Source organism: Thermobia domestica, chromosome 16, assembly GCF_964235325.1.
Source record: "Thermobia domestica chromosome 16, izTheDome1.hap1.1, whole genome shotgun sequence".
NCBI lineage: Eukaryota > Metazoa > Arthropoda > Insecta > Zygentoma > Lepismatidae > Thermobia > Thermobia domestica.
Genome location: NC_137469.1, coordinates 149,563,606 through 149,581,090, shown reverse-complemented (window position 1 = coordinate 149,581,090; position 17,485 = coordinate 149,563,606). Strand labels below are relative to the sequence as shown.

Genomic DNA, 17,485 nt, shown 5'->3' with positions numbered 1-17,485 from the left:
TATTTATTTATTTTTTTGATAAATGTCGTTCATATTTCTTTTTAACAGTCTGTCTAGTCTTTGACTTGTAACATCGGTGTAAAAAAAATACAGTTGAATCTTTGTAATATATCCATTCCTGATTTTCTCTTTATTCACTATATTATTAGGTATTGTTATTGAACGTATTACTATATCCACTACATGCAAGAGGTTTGCATTGAAATTTGAAACTGAAATGCAAATCCTAAAATTAACTTTTCGTTTATTTGGCAATGAAATATACACATCGATAATTTAGTTCATTCATGTATATTCTGTGTGTTAAAATAGAAGATAAGCTCTGATCAAAACATATAGTATCTAATAAATAGTAGCGTTACAGTTTCGAAAAAGTATATTTGACTTCATCACAGGTATCAGATGAAGGCAAAGATACTTTGGCGAAACTGTAACGGTATTATTTATTAGATAGTATACGCTTTGGTCAGAGCTTGTTTTTATTTTATATGAGAAGTTCCAAAGCTAGAATAAGTGGTGTTCTGTAATCTTTTAATTATTAGGTCTACTTGGATGGTGCTAACATGAATGCTCAAGTAGGACTATGTCGTCCGGGAGACTATGGTTCCGACGTTTCTCATCTTAATCTTCATAAGACATTCTGTATTCCTCATGGAGGCGGAGGACCAGGAATGGGTCCAATCGGCGTGTACGTATATATAATATACTTCATACTTATAATATACTTTACTAATTTAAACAGCACTTGAGATCATAATGTGTCTCAAGATTTTGAGTGTATTTCAGTTTTCAGAGTCTAGAATGTGGCTGAGATTTCATGTAAAATTGTTATGTTATTACCATATTCAAGTACACTTTGAGTGTCTAATTCCATGAAACTTTTTACACAATTTCTTCAATTATTGAAAAATGAACTTACTTCTTAAACTGAATTAAAAGCTTCAGTTTTATGACAGGTTTTTTGTCATAAAACTCCGGGAAAAAAATAGCCGACTATCTGAGGTCTTTTAGTTTCGGAATGTGTGGTGAATATATCGCGATTCCAATCAGAGTTGTCGTGGGATGTCTTAAACATAATTCATTATTCTTTTCCTTCAAGTTGCTTTTCAATTGATCTCAATATGCTGGATGAACGGTTCGCTGCGGATGCCATCTCATTTGTCCCAAGCAACTGGTCTTGCAAAACTCGATACAACACAAACCATATATTTTAGATCTTTCTCTGGATTCGAGAACAATGGATGAATCAAATACTTTATTGCTTCTGATCTCGGCAAAATCTAAGGTTTCAAAAGTTATATTTAGGGCTCCATACACTGTGACTGCTAGGTAAATAAAGGACATATTTCACATTTATTTAGATTAGTAGAAAACTAAGCTAGCACATGTGAATATTACGCATTTGGAGAAATTTTTTGTTTTCAATATTATTGAGCTTGGAAGTGTATGTATGTAGAAAAGGTACTCCCAACCAAGCTGCTATATCGGCTTTCAAGGGAATTAAAGTGAGATCAAGGAAGCGATTCCGGACCCTATAAATCTCACGAACATTGAACATAGTTGAGAACGTTTCCGACAGCATTACAGACAGACATTCTACATTTGAAAAGTTGCAAAACAAAACGATAGTAGAAAAGGTAAAATATACCACATTATCACGAAAAATTCGAAAATGGGAACTCAATGGGTGATCTGCATAAAAGAGAGATCTTCCTCTTTGCTCAAGATTTTGAAATTAATCTCAAATTATATGCATAAAATGCAATACAACGTGACATTATTTCAGATACCTGAGTAAATAGTCTAAAATTATGGCTAATACTGTGATTTCTCACTTTTCGTATGTGTAGAGTTGAGTATAATCTCAATTAGCTGAGGTTAATCTACAAATTTCGTGAACTACCTCAGTACTTGTCTCACCTGCCTCACACTATGTGAAACTGGATCGAAGTGGCTGAATTTGTGGATTTGAAGCCAAGAAGAAAAGTGTACAAAGTTCGGACAGAGTCTGATGTGCATGACTATAAACGTCTATATAGATTTGAAAAACAAAATGTACAATGGATGGCACAGCATTTTATTGAGGATTTACTGGAAATCAGAGGTGGGGCTCTGATTAATGAGAAGATGAGAGTTTTCTTGCGTTACATTGGGGATCCTGGCTTTCAAACTAGGATTGCAGGAGATGTTGGTGTTCATCAGTCCACAGTATCAAGAACTATATGGAAAGTTGACAAAAATTAAACGAAACTTGAACAATGGATAAAATTCCCCTCAAGTATTGCAGCGCTTCAGAATGCGAAAACTGTGTGGCGTGAAAAATGCATGTTTCCTGACGTTATAGGATAGTGGACTGCACACACATTCTTATCAAGAAACCAGCTGAACATGGGGATGAATATATTAATATTAAAGGAAGTGCGAGCATCAATGTTCAAGCGACGTGCAACAGTAGGGAAATTTTTACAAGCGCAGATGTCTCGTGGCCTGGTTCTGTACATGACGCACGTGTATGGAAAAATTCAGCCGTGTGTAGTGTGCTCATCAACAACTCTTCTAATGCACTTATTCTTGGTAACGCAGGCTATGGGACAGCACCGTAGCTCATTACTCCATATCCAAATCCAAACACTAGAAAACAGATCACAAACAAATGCTTGACGAGAAAACGAGTAATTATTGAGAAATGTTTCGGTGGATTGGAGCAGAGATTTCTTCCGTAGAAATATCTGCAAAAGAACATGTTGCAACGTTGTAATTGTGTGTTTCGCTGCATTCGTGCATGTTAGTTTTATTCGTCGTTCATTTGCGTCAATCGAAAATAAATCTCCAATGAATTTTTTCAACTAGTATGCAAATGATTCCAATGGAAGAAGACATACTGCATGTAAGCAAAGAGAGTAATTTGTCTTACTACTCTTGTTACTTTTTTTATTTAAATATGTATGAGACACTTGCTATCTTTTATGAGTTTCCTTGTTAGTAGTGTACAATTTTGTTGGAGAATAATTGAAGCTGGAACACCTGGAGAAACAGCGCAGTACATAGAGTGGCAAAATCTATCACGGTGCACACTCAATAATAAATATACATGATGATGTAGGGAGGAACTACTACTTATTCTTTAGCAATTCATAGTGCACGCCATCTTAGGGTCACCGGTGCTCCGTCCACTTCCGATTTCAACATGTGACCTCTAATATACTCTCTCTGTATGATTAGATGTAACTTTTTATGAGGAACACGATTATACTTGAACAGTTTTTTTATTTCTTATAATTTTGGAGCTACTCAGTTTTTTCTTTTTCTTTTGCTCCTTTTCTTTTTTCTTTTTCTTACTTATATTAAAACTTTGACTTCCGTTCTTTAACCTCTTCTAAATGTTTTCGGGAAACAGAGGTAGTCATTGTTTCTTTTTTCCAGAATCCCTGGAAACCCCTAACACCGTTGCATGAATTAGCACTTCCGTTTTGTTTCACCATCACAAATGCAAAAGTGTTTCCTTTTTTATATTTTCCAATATAAATTGGCTCATTAAAACTGAAAGAGAGTTGAAGCCGAGTAGTGCTACGAAGTTGGTCGTCACTATTTTATATTGATGGGATGTTTAAACGAAAGTAGCCATAGTTTAATCCACCTATTTTAGAAAAATGGATTTTTGTGCAGGATAAATAAAGTTACTGATTTTAATTTTTATCATGTCTTCATTCACTGCGCACCTGTGAATTCCTGATTTAGAGAAGGAAAGAAAATAAACATCCCCGCCTTCATTAAGTCATTTCTGTATGAAACGTCATCAAACCCAAGTTCACATGAGACGGAATTGCATGTCACGGTGAGAACAATCTCATTCGCTATTCTTTTATTTATTTATTTATTTATTTATTTATTTATTTTTATTAATGCATGCTAATTACGAATAAGAACTCACTTGTAGATTAATCCCTTTTGAGAGGTGAGATTGTACTCACTAGTACTTATCTTATCATCGAATAAGTGCAAGATATTCTCACTTGCAACAAAAGTAATAATTTAACATGTAGGAGTTCCTAGAACTTCATGATAACGATCCAAAAGTTTCCATTTTCGATTGTTTGATCATGCAGCATAAATCTTCGGTTATTCGACAGTCCTTACTAAGCAATGATTAATGCAATAGAAGTATATCAACAGTCGCAACTACTAAAAATAGTACATACAGTAAATTAACCATTTACCGCTGAATTACTTGCCATCTTAAAACTAGAAGAATGCTTTATCCAATTAATCCCTTTGGTATGTATTTAAGAAACTTATGCAAAGTTGTATGCATGTAACGTGGGTTCCTGTCACCACGGCATGGCGCTCCTCAGGTTGCGGATCGAGAAGGCCTCTAGATATAGAGGTTAGCTGCGAATATACTGAATAAGCAGTCGCGGACAGACGACTATGAGTGATCCTCCAGCTTGGGGGTTTGGGTAAGGCTAACAACCTCATCTTGCAAAAAAAGGCACTTGTTCAGAAACATTCACAAAAGCCTCGGACAACGACTGATAACTTGGCACGACCTCAGCAAAAGGAAATGGACATGAGATTTGGAACATGGAATATTGAAAGTCTTTATAGGGCAGGCGCGTTAAAATCCGTAACGAGTGAGTTAGAGAAATACAGGATGGACCTAGTAGGAGTTCAAAATGTTAGGTGGGAAGGAAAAGGATCTGTGAATTCCGGAAATGTTACGTTCTTTTACGGGGAAGGAAATAAAAATCACCAGTTAGGAACAGGGTTTCTCGTTCACAAACGAATGTTACCAGCAATTAAACGGGTTGAATTTGTCACTGACAGACTTTCTTTTATTACTCTTAAGGGACGGTGGTGGGATGTTATTGTTTTAAATGTACATACCACAACTGAAGATAAGGATGACGATATAAAAGACAGTTTTTACGAAGAAGTGGAACGGATATTTGACCAACTCCCGCGATACCATATGAAAATTCTACTAGGGGATTTCAATGGAAGGTAGGACAAGAGGACATTTTCAAACCGATTATAGGGAACGAAAGTCTACATAATGAAAGTAATGACAACGGTGTTAGACTCGTGAACTTTGCAACATCCAAAAACCTAATCGTGAAGAGTACAAAATTCCCACATCGCGACGTTCATATACACACTTGGACATCACCAGACGGAAAAACACATAATCAAATTGATCATGTTTTAGTAGATAGAACAAGGCAATCTAATATAATTGATATCCGGTCGTTTAGAGGGGCTAATTGTGACATTGATCACTGCCTGGTAGCAGCGATAATACGAGAGAGAGAGATTATCGTTGAATAAAGATAATATTCAATGTCCGAAAACTGAGAGATGTAATTTAAAGAAATTAAAAGAGAGCCAGGTAAGAGAGGAATACCAGATTGACGTTTCAAATAGATTCTCGGCTTTATAAGATTCGGAGTGCACTAGTGTTGAGGATACCTGGATTGAAATTAGAGATAGCATTAAAATTTCAGCAAAAGAAAAATGGGGACACGCGGAAATACTTAAGAACAAACCATGGTTCGACAAGGAATGCACAGAACTAGCAGAGAAGAGAAAACAGGCAAAATTACTTTGGCTACAAAATCCGAATGAAATAACTACACAAAATTTCGTAGACATCAGGCGGAAACTTCCAAAACTTTTAAAACAAAGAAACGCGATTTTCTGAAAGCTAAAATTAAGGAACTTGAAGATGATAGTAAAAATAAAAATATTCGGGGCATGTATAAGGGGGTCAGCGAATTTAAGAAAGGCTATCAACCTCGTGCTTATATATTAAAGAAAGCTGACGGAACAGTTCTCACTGATACGAATAGCATCTCAAATAGATGGAAAGATTTCTTTGACGATTTGCTGAACACGCACACAAAAACTAATGTGCGTTGAGAAAAGGAGATACATACTGCAGAACCGTATATTCCAGAACCCAACAGAATATAAGTAGAAACCGCTATAAAGAAATTAAAGAAACACAAATCTCCGGGTGTAGATGAAATTTCGGCTGAGTTAATTTTAGCTGGAGGCGAAAAATTGTGAAGCAAGATACACAAACTCATTCTCCTTATCTGGAACAAGGAAGAATTGCCACAAGAGTGGAAAGAATCAATCACTGTTCCAATTCACAAGAAAGGCGACTAAACTGACTGTAATAATTATAGAGGCATTTCTCTTCTGCCAACATCCTATAAAATCCTTTCAAATATTCTATTAGCAAGATTGACCCCATACGCAGATGAAATTATTGGAGATTATCAGTGCGGATTTAGACGAAATCGATCAACTATCGACCAAATATTTACCATTCGACAGATACTCGAAGAGCAGTGGGAATACAATAACCCGGTACATCAACTATTTATTGATTTTAGAAAGGCGTATGACTCGATTAGGAGATAACCATTATACAACGTTCTTACGGAACTTGGAATACTGAGAAAGCTAATTAGATTAATTAAGATATATTTAAATGAATCCCAAAGTAAAGTCCGGGTAGGAAAATTTTTGTCCACGGATTTTCACGTCGAAAATGGCCTGAAACAAGGAGATGCATTGTCGCCATTATTATTTAACTTTGTTCTTGAATACGCTATAAGGAAAATCAGACAGCAACCAGGGCCTAGAGTTGAACGGTATCTACCAGGTTATGGCATATGCTGATGATAGGAGAACAATAGAAAGAAATGCAAAGATCTTATCAAGCGCTTGCAGGGACATGAGTTTAGAAGTAAATGCAGAGAAAACTAAATACATGGAAGTGCGTGGGGACCGAATACGGCAAATTATGGATGCGTTAAAATATTAAATAATACTTTTGATAAAGTGGATAGTTTCAAATATTTAGGATCAATATTAATAGACGAAAATCATATTCACGAAGAAATTAAATGTCGACCAAAAGCAGGGAATTCGTGTTACTATTCGGTTCAAAATCTCTTGTTGTCGCGAATTATGTCGAGGAATTTGAAGCTTAAATTATATAAAAATGATAATCATGCCCGTTGTTCTGTATGGTTGCGAAACGTGGTCGCTTACTCTGAGGGAAGAACAGAGACTGAAAGTATTTGAGAACAAGATCCTGAGACGAATATTCGGACCCAAGAGGAACGGGAATGGGGAATGGCGAAACTTCATAACGAGGAACTACATAATTTATACGGTTTACCCAACATTGTTAGGGTCGTCAAGTCTAGGAGACTTAGGTGGGCTAGAATGTAGCTAGAATGGAAGAAAGTAGAAACGCTTTCAAAGTCTCGACTGGAAGACCAATCGGAAAACGACCATTAGGAAGACCTAGGTGCAGATAGGAGGACAATATTAAGATGGATCTCGCAGAGATAGGAATACAAAGTAGAAACTGGATGCAGTTAGCTAAGGATAGAAGTCAGTGGAGAGCTTTTGTGAACGCGGCATTGAACCTCCGGGTTCCATAGGCCATAGAGTGAGTGAGTTAGTTACGCAAAGTTGTTGTAATTTATTTCCTAGGCATGTGAATTGGGATGTTCTGAATTGGGAACATTTGCTGTTTTCAGTAATTGATATTGCGTTGTTCAATGGGACTTGGGATAATAGCATAGATGTGTGATAACAACTAGATGTCTTGACCTTGAATATATTTGTAAATTTTGGTGACAAAGTTCAGTAGATATTTCTCTTCCAAAATCAGTTTTTCTTTTATTCTTCCTATGAAAATCGTAATATTTTTTTCAAGTTTCAACAGGGGACGATGGTGGCTCATTGGTAGAGAGTTCACCTTTGGTGAATGGGGTGCTTGGTTTGATCCCAGCTCGCGCCATGTGGGCTTTGTAATTTACAAACACAGTGTGTGTCCCTTTCCTTCCTTCCACCATTTCATTCATTCTCATCATTACCGTCAACTTTGGGAAGTACAACTGATAGATTTCATTTAATTTCATTCCAAGTTACATCTGCTGCCAGATTCAAACAGTTAGAAAATAAGTTCCAACGCTATTTCTTTTCACGCAGCTGAGGTTTGTAACTGGGTAGCATTCCATCAGTGTTATCTATACAGCTCATCCTATTGTTGTACTTAGTTTCAATCAAAACTTCTCAGAAAAAGGATTTGCATGAATTAATGGACTTACCTCAAATTTGTAAACACTTTATTTTTCCCTCTAGCTGTTCTGAATTTCTATCATAATTTATTGTCAAGTTCTGTTTGTTTCTTGCATTGCACCATACTCATAAATAAAACTAAACCTTATAAGCTATGTAAGATTCAGAGACATGGATCCTCTTCTTTAATTTACGAGTATAGTTTTGTTCTCACCGTTGGTAAGTGGGTCTCCCACCATAGTTTGCTATCAGACTACGAAGTTTTCATTCCATCTGCACATGTAAGTATCAGCATCACACCGGAGATCATTCTGTCTTATCTCCTTTATTATTTTATTTGCGGGGACGTAAGAGCATTTACCAGATTTTCACTGCAGTTCTGTACCGATTGTTTTGAACCATTTGGTTTTCATTTCGTTCAGCACTGCGTGCTAGATAAAGAAATTATCAAATATCTAGTCTTGTAGGGGATTAGGGGCCGCTGTGGCTCAGTGGTAGTGCGGTCACCTCTAGTGCATGGGGTTCCTGGTTCGATCTCAGCTCGTGCCAAGTGAACTTTGTGGTAGACAAATACCGTGTGCGTGGGTTTTCTTGGGGTTCTCCCGCTGCCTCCCACTGTATTCATTCCTCCATTTCATTCATTTCTGTTTCCTTTAGCCTAGCTGGCATAACCGTTGGACGTAAAACTTAAACATTTCATTTTATTTCTTACAAGGCATTAATCATAATATTCAATATGATAATTATGATTTTAGTCCAAGTGTAGATCTAGAGTCTTCAGTACCCTTCCCTTACAGGTTCTCATGCCATATTAGAATCCATCACGTGAACAAAATGTCCAAATTTTGAATCCAAAAAGAATGAGTTTTCCTCTTATTAACACCTTACACAAATAAATAAAGAACGTTAAAGTAGATGTAAGGCGTTCAGGTGGACACAATGGTGAATGTAGTGTTACATATAGTTTTCCAAGGCTGAAAGTATAAAGTGAGTTTCACATAACTCTGCAATAACAATCGCCTGGACTCTTTATACATACAGTGTGTCTCAAAAGTCCCCTCACATTGGGTAGCTGTGTTATTGTCAGAGTTACAATAAAATGTAAGAGGGAAACCATCTCCAAATGTAATGTTTTCAATCTAAAGCGAAGGACTTTTTTAAATCGGACTAGCCGTTTGGGCTGTACTCTTTATGTGCCCAATGTTAAATGAAAATGCAACGTTGCCATTTTCCTGGAGTTCGAGGAGGGAAGGACGGGAAGGGATGTGGACAAATTTTGTGAGAGTATGGTGAACGGGAGCTGTTTGAAATGAGGCTGGCCATCGAAACGTTAGCATAACAACCAGTAACTACATTCACTTATGTTGTGGATCCAAGTAAGTGGCAACATTTCATTTTCATTTAACATTATTTGCATAAAGAGTGTATAGCCCAAACGGTTCGTCCGTGATAATGGCTACAAAGAAGAAATCCTACTTCAATCCTGATAGGATGGATGGGAAGTTAAATCCTGAATGGGCCAAGTTTCTGAAGCCAGTTGAACACAATCAGTTTCAAGCGTTTTGTTCCAGCTGCAAAATGATCTTCGAGCTGAGTAATATGGATCGTCAGGCTGTAGTCTGTCATATGAAAAGTAAATCATACACGAGTGCAACAGAACATAAAACTCCAAAAATAAGTGATATATTTGAACGAAAATGTGATGCTGTGTCCGTTACTAGTGATTCTTCAAACCTGAAGTAAAGTTCAACTAAAAATGCGTCTGTGTCCGTTACCAGTGATTCTTCAAACCCGAAGGAAAGTCCTTCAATTAAAAATGCGGAACAAACCACACCTCTTCCAAAGGAAGAGTGATCTAAAAGTAATGAAAATACTATGATGAATTATGCTAAAAGAAGTGAAGTTACTCGAGCTGAAGTATTGTAGGTTTTAAAAACGATAGCAAATCATTTTCCCTACAATTCAAGTGTTGATATATCAAATCTTTTCAAATCCATGTTTCCTGACAGTAAAATAGCTAATCAGTTTTCGCTTGGTGCAACAAAAGCAGCGTATATAGTTTCATATGGACTAGCTCCTTCTTTTTTAAGGAAAAGCTGGTGAGTCAAGTTCAGAAGTCTGAAAAGATTGTAGTTTGTTTTGATGAGTCGCTCAATTCGGTAGTTTAGAGAGAACAAATGGATATAATACTTCGTTTCTGGGACGATGATTTGCGAAAGATTTCATCTAGATATTTGACTTCCACCTTTCTTGGACATACAATGGCATCAGACTTAATGGAGAAGTTCACAGCAGCTCTCGAAGATATCTCTTTTACAAAATTACTGCAAGTATCAATGGATGGACCAAATGTAAACTGGAAGCTTTTAGGGAGCTTAAAGACGATCTAAGTAAAGAGGCTGGTAACTCTATGCCATTGGAACTTGGATCATGTGGCTTGCATGTGGTAAATGGTTCTTTTCAGGCTGGTCACACAGCAAGTGAGTGGAAGGTTAATAGTATTCTCAAAGCAATGTACTCAGTTTTCAAAGATAGCCCTGCTCGTCGTGCAGACTTCATTGTCATATTTGGCCATTCGGACTTCCCACTGAAGTTGGTCAAATCCGTTGGGTGGAAAATGCAGACGTTTCAAGAAGAGCCATGGAAATATTTCCCAGTGTAAAGAAATATTTGAGTTCAAAAGTAAATTACCGTCCACTGTGTCTGTAAACTGTTTGCGTGAAGCCTGTGAAGATCCATTGGCATTATCGAAAATTGCTTTCTTCAACACAATTGCATCAGTACTTGAACCGTTCTTTAAGAAATTTCAAACCTCTGATTCAATGATATTTTACTTGTATGATTCATTTCTTGACGTGTTGTTCAATTTGGTGAGTCGTTGTGTAAAGAAAACAGATCCTGCAAAATAATTATCCAAATCTGTTGAAAATTGACATGAACCCCGAAGTTAATTTTTTTCCTGTACAATCTATTGAAGTAGGATTTTCCACTAGAAAACAGCTAGCAAGTAGTAAAGTGTCTGAAAAACAGAAGCTAGAATTTTTAAGTCAATGTCAGAAGTTTCTTGTAGGAACTATATTGAAAATGCTCGAAAGAAGTCCTATTAAGTATGGTGTTGTACGTGCAGTTTCTTGTTTGAACCCCCAGTTATCCTTCAGGATACTGGTAAGGCGGAAAATCGGATGAATACATTACTCATCTACCTATATGATAATAACCACAAATCTTCAACGCAAGCAGATGTGGCCAAACAGCATTATACCCGATTTCTTTCAGATACTAAAGTCCATCAGCAGCTCAAGGAATTTTCTCTTGAAAATGATCCATCAGCAGCTCAAGGAATTTTCTCTTGAAAATGATCCATCAGCAGCTCAAGGAATTTTCTCTTGAAAATGATAATCTTTGTCAAATGTACCCAAACATATTAACAGACAACAAAGAATATGAACGAATCGAGGTCTGTCGTGAAATTAAAACTTACGCTTTCGCATGGCAACGCGAATGTTGAAAGTGGATTTTCTATTAACAAAGACTTACTAGTGGAAAATTTGCATGAAGAAACAGTTTATCTCAAAGTATGATGTATTACTCAGTTTATGTAGAGGGTGATCCATTAAAAGTGAACGTGACCAACAAGATGCTTCAATATGTACGTTGCTCCCACTCAAGATATACAGATACATTACAAAGAAAGAAAAGTGAACAATCAGATGAACATAGAAAAAGACTGCAGAAGAGACACATTCAATTTCAAATAAGAGAACTTGAAACTAAGAAGTCCGAGGTTATTACAACTTCATCTCGCGAGGATGCAGACATTGATACGAAATTATCAGACTTGCGAAAACTTTTGTAATTATGTATCATCAGTGCAGAAACCTCTCTTGACAGACAGAAAATATATATCTGTAGTAAGTCTCACAAATAGTCAAACTGATGATAAAATGTTTTAACTTCTGAATCCGTCCATTAACAACTTTAACGATTGTTAATGTTTACTATAATTATTTCTGTGAAAAGGGAAAATAATAGAATACTTGTAGCAATAAATAAAAATAAACAGCATACTCCATCCATGATGAAAAGTGAAGTCTGGATCAGATTGAAAATGCTGAGCGCTTTCATAAATTGATTGGCAACATTATTGACCAGAAAATGTACATAAATAGCGTACAGGTTATTTTCATTTTTTATTTTATTTTATTTTATTTTATTTTATTTTATTTTATTTTTTTTAAGTTATCAGATTTCACTTTTAGCCTTATCCGGCTATTTGGTAGGGGACACTTCATAATTTTAAAAAGTTTAGTTTGTTTTCCTTCATGTGCAAATTCTATTTTTCTATGCAGCGGTAAAAAATATGTGCTACAAAATGGTGTACCTGGAAATTTCTGAGAAGTGACCTGGAAAACCCGGAAAAGTCAGGGAATTTGTTCTTGGAAAATGAGTGGGAACCCTGTATTCCTACTTATGCTTTCAGGAGAACTGTTAAAGTTTTTGCGACATTATTTGAGATTATGAATAGTGCTCATAATACGTCTGAGATATTTATTACTTTTCTGTACCTTAGATACTTTGTTATGGCCCGCTTTTCAGCAAGTCGTACCATTGAAATAAATAGGTATTGATAGATACATGTATTGTTGCTGATTTTAGTCTTTGTTTAGCTCTGTGCACTATGTATAAAAGCACGGTACATGTGTACAAGCGTACATATCGCAAATCTAGTTTGATTCTGTTTCAGTTTGTAGTTTTCCTTAATTTGGGCTTAATAGTGCGTCATAGACATGAATTTATTCGAGTATCCAACTAGGAATTATATAGTTATGCAGTGATCGAGGAAAATGATATACCATATGCATGTAGTTTCCTGGTGTATTTGATGTAAATACCAGTAATCATTAATAGTACTATGATTTGAGAGGAATATAGTACATTATTTCGTATATATAAATCAAAGCAGAACAATGCAGAACTTCATATAAGAGAATTACAAACGTAAAACTTAATGAAAACAATCCGTAGAAGTAGTTCTAAATTCATAACGCGAATATATTAATTTTGCAATCTTTTAAAGTAGGAAATGTTACAGGGTAACATACCTAACAGGATCTGTATCACATCTAACAACGTCATGTGCGCGATTGGATTATAGTTTGTAATATTTCGAAGTGAAAACATTGCTGAAAATTACCTGTTATTATGATAGTAACAAGAACTTTAGTAGGGCACCATATCGGACTAGGTGCATGGAAAAACGAATATACTTTGGCAAAAATAGTAGCATTGGTAGTGGAGAACGTAAAAGACTTGCTGGAAGCACTTTCAAACTTGAACGACCAACTGGAAAAAACATGCAAAATGAAGATAAACGAGAAGAAAACCAAAGTGATAAAGTGCACAAGAGCAGGACAGGAAGGAGCAAACATATGGCTAGATGGAGAGAAAATCGAAGATGTTTAGACTCCCCTATTTAGGAAGTCTAATAATCTGGGACGGAAGAAGTGAAAAAGACGGAAGTTCCAGAATAGCGCAGGCTAAACAAGCATTCAATAATAAAAGAGGACTATTAACATCAAGAAATGTGTCGTTGGACGTTCGTAAACGATTTATTAAAACATTGGTATGGAGCGTGCCGCTTTATGGATCAGAGAGGTGAACATTGAGAGAAGCTGAAATATCCAATTTAAAATGGATTGCGCAGAATGCTGCGCATATCATGGACCGAAAGGAAAAGGAATGAAGACGTACTAAAAGAAGCAAATGAAGGACGACAGATCATGAAGATAATACGAAAAAGAAGAAACATGTTTGGCTATCTTATTCGGCACTCCGTGTATTTGGATCATCGTGTTGATAGAGGGAAAGGCAGAAGGAAAAGCTGGAAGAGGAAACCAAGGATAGAATATCTAGATGCAGTTACGAAGAAGAGGCCTCATCAAAGTGTAAAACAGCTCTTTCAAGCGAGAGAAAAGTTTTAAAATTTCCATGTTGCCCACCAACCTATGAATACCAACAATCAAAATATGAATGTTGCTCGGCTCCTCAGAGAGCACGAGGATTCCCAAAGAAGTTGTTGGTGCTGTGGATTCGTCTCTGCAGTTGAGCTGCCAAAGAAATTGAGGATTAATTAAGGAAAAACGACGTTTCTATACAAATCTCGGAGAAACATCGGCACTCATGAAAGACAGGTAAAATGAGTTCAATTATAAATAATAGACATCAGAAAACGAACTTATCATAGACACATTTAGAGATTTAGAGACAAGTCATCTTCCGTATATATGTTTTTCAAAGAATTATTTGAATTATGTGTCACTATGAGTAATTAATTAATTTTCTTCCGTCACATATATTCCAACAAACTATGAGGGGGTCGTGTCCTAACTTGTTCTGCCAATAGGCCTATGAATGTAATCTCAAAATTATAAGCAATATGCCATAGTGAATTATGGCATTATTTAATTTTATCATTAGCATGCTCGTAGTTGTTTAAATCAAGAGATTAATTGATAAATGCAGGACAGTGGTATAAATGAGTCGTTAAGCTTCTGATTAGCACAAAAACATTTACACGTATTCATTATTATATGGATTGTCTACGTAAACTACTGAATTTTAATAAGATTATTTGCGCAGATTATAAACATGACATAAGGAAACATCCAATTTGCTTCCTTAAAAAAAGTAGGATACCTAGACTGGATGATACATATGCATTGGTCCCTAAATATATTCTAACCAATTGAAAGGTCGGGTTAGTCATGACGAGATGTACTTCAAGCGTTGTTCAATAGATGCACATCAGTGAAATGGTTTTTCTTTTGTTTCTTCCCTCGCAGCATTATCTGCAATAGTAGTGTATGGGTTACATGATTAGGTTATGTTATGTTAGGTTGGTTAGGTTATGTTAGGAAGTGTTTAAGTTAGGCAGGGTAGTATTTATTTATTAAATGCATGTACTTATCTGATGGTATTGATTTTGAGTTCTTATTATTATGATTACGATCTGGATTGTAGCAATGAAATGGACTATAAATGATATTAATATATATGAATTTAGCCCTCATTGAAAAGGGACTAGTGTTGTTTCTTCATAGAATGGATATCGAATTGTTATTCCGATATGAATATGTAATTGTTGTTCTAAAGAAATGTGCTTTGTGATGTATACGAATGTGTTGCTCAAAATCACTACTTAATCGTCTTTGGAAAATAATTGATAACAATGTCAGAGCTGCAATGCAGTTACGTTACTATTAATTGCATTAATGTTATTCTTGATTAAATGGAATATTTGTGACTTATCAGAAGAGCTACTTACGAGGGACCAAGCACAAATCTCAATACACAAGTACGAAAGAATACAAATCCAGACTGAATTTTGTTTTCCTGTTAACTATTGGAACAGACGAGTAACAATTGATGAAGTCTGAATACAAATTTTATTAAACTTTAATATACAATTAAAGCTTTCATGAAATAAACTGTTATGATTGATGGCCTATCAATTCGCAATACTACTGCATTTATACAGATTATTGATAAAATCATAACATCTTAATTGTCATATAATCTGTTGTGCAAATTATTGGTCTTATTACTCAAATAGTGCATTTAAAATTAATAAAATAGTTGTGTTTCCTGAAAATGAATTTATTTGTATTGAAAATAATTATCCATATCTTCAAGGATGGTAGATATGATGTACGAAAGTAAGATTTTCTTATAGCTGGTACAATTTAAGATTTCTTGGTCAGATTGGCACTAGGCCACAATACTCTTCATTAGTCAATATAAACACACATGTTGAAGTGGCACTCGTTAGCCAGAATTTCATTAAATTAATTCCAAATAGTTTTGAAAGAGTAGTTAAGTACATCGCAAAGTATCAAGATTTGTTTCCAGGGTGATTAAAGACAAAAAAGATTTTAAGATTTAAAAAAAAATCAAGATTTTTTTTTATTTTTATATTTTTACAACTTCATATATTATTGGAATTTTACATACCTCAACCGATATTCTGGATTATTCAGTTATTGTTGGTCCTCTTCTAAGCACTGTAAACAATTGTTTTCCTTTATTTTGCGAATAATCTGCATTATTGAGTATATAATTGATTTCCTTCTTATATTTTCCTCTGCCAGTAAAACTAAAATGCTTTGATTTTCTTATTATCCATTAACAATATCAGGAACATAAAAATACGTAAATTTAAAGAAAAAGTATTGTTGAAAAAAATCACATAATTAGGATGGAAGTAGTCAGTAGTTGTTTTTACGCTTCTCAATTAAATATTTCAACAATTAAAACGTATTTAGGTTCACTTGTATAAGTTTATACACAATATCCTTTTTCTCAGGAAGGAACATCTGGCACCTTTCTTACCAAGCCATCCAATCGTTGATCCTCTGCAGGTAATGGGTCATACATCGAAATCTTTCGGAGTAGTCAGTGCAGCTCCGTTTGGATCTTCAGCGATTCTGCCTATTTCATGGGCGTATATCAAGGTAGAGTTTTATATTTTTTAACGTCAAGTTTCTTTATTAAAAACTATTATAACAATGAGACACTAAGTGTCAAGTTTTCTTTGAAAATTAATGCTGGTATATATATATATATATATATATATATATATATATATATATATATATATATAAATTAAAGTGATCTTGTTTGTGATCACGTCCTACGGCTGAGACATTTGAAATATTTTTTTCAATATATTCTTTTTTCAGTACCTACCTCAAACTGATATCACATCGTTGGGTCGATTTTAAGTTTAACGTCCCTTTCAGCAGCGAGACTGTATTAGACTTGGACCTACTGATTAACGTGGAATCCGAACCTCATGAGCTCCCGCCGGGAATCGAATCCGAGTCTCCCAGACCAAAGGCATATGCGCTAACCGCTTAGCCACGAAGCAGCTCCTACATATCACTTCAATTACAATGTGTATCGTAAGGAAAAGACTCGAAGAGGGGCTGAAAAAGGGTCCAAAATTGATGTCAAAATAAAATGTCTCAGAAGGCCTTCAACTTATGAAGATGGAACTTTGTACATAAACTTCTCATTAAAACTAATTGTAAATTTGCCTTTAGGAAACTAGTTTCTAAGGAAGGGGACAATTTCTTTAGTTTCCTTTTCATATTAAAATCGATATTGTCTATCTGATCATCACAGGAAAACGGCTGAATTGTTTAAATTGAATTTTCGAAGATAGTACCCAACTCGAACTGGATCTATCATGTCACTCTAATTATAATTTGTATTGTGAGGGAAGGAGGGTTTAAATGCATCCGAATATTGAACTATCTCATCAGCTTTTCTCTCGGATTTGAATTAGGAAGATGATTCGGCATACAAGCTCATTATTAAAACT

At 35.4% G+C, this 17,485-nt stretch overlaps 1 protein-coding gene across 3 annotated transcripts in view; it reads left to right on the top strand.

Annotated features, from left to right (window-relative positions):
• The window catches only part of LOC145673469 (glycine dehydrogenase (decarboxylating), mitochondrial), a 428,549-nt gene that overhangs the window by 300,913 nt on the left and 110,151 nt on the right, over window positions 1-17,485 (top strand). For all 3 annotated transcript variants that reach the window (XM_081743192.1, XM_081743190.1, XM_081743191.1), the window contains 2 exons: window positions 543-688; window positions 16,466-16,613. In XM_081743192.1, the coding sequence (XP_081599318.1) occupies window positions 543-688; window positions 16,466-16,613 (294 nt within the window). The remainder of the gene's footprint in view (window positions 1-542; window positions 689-16,465; window positions 16,614-17,485) is intronic.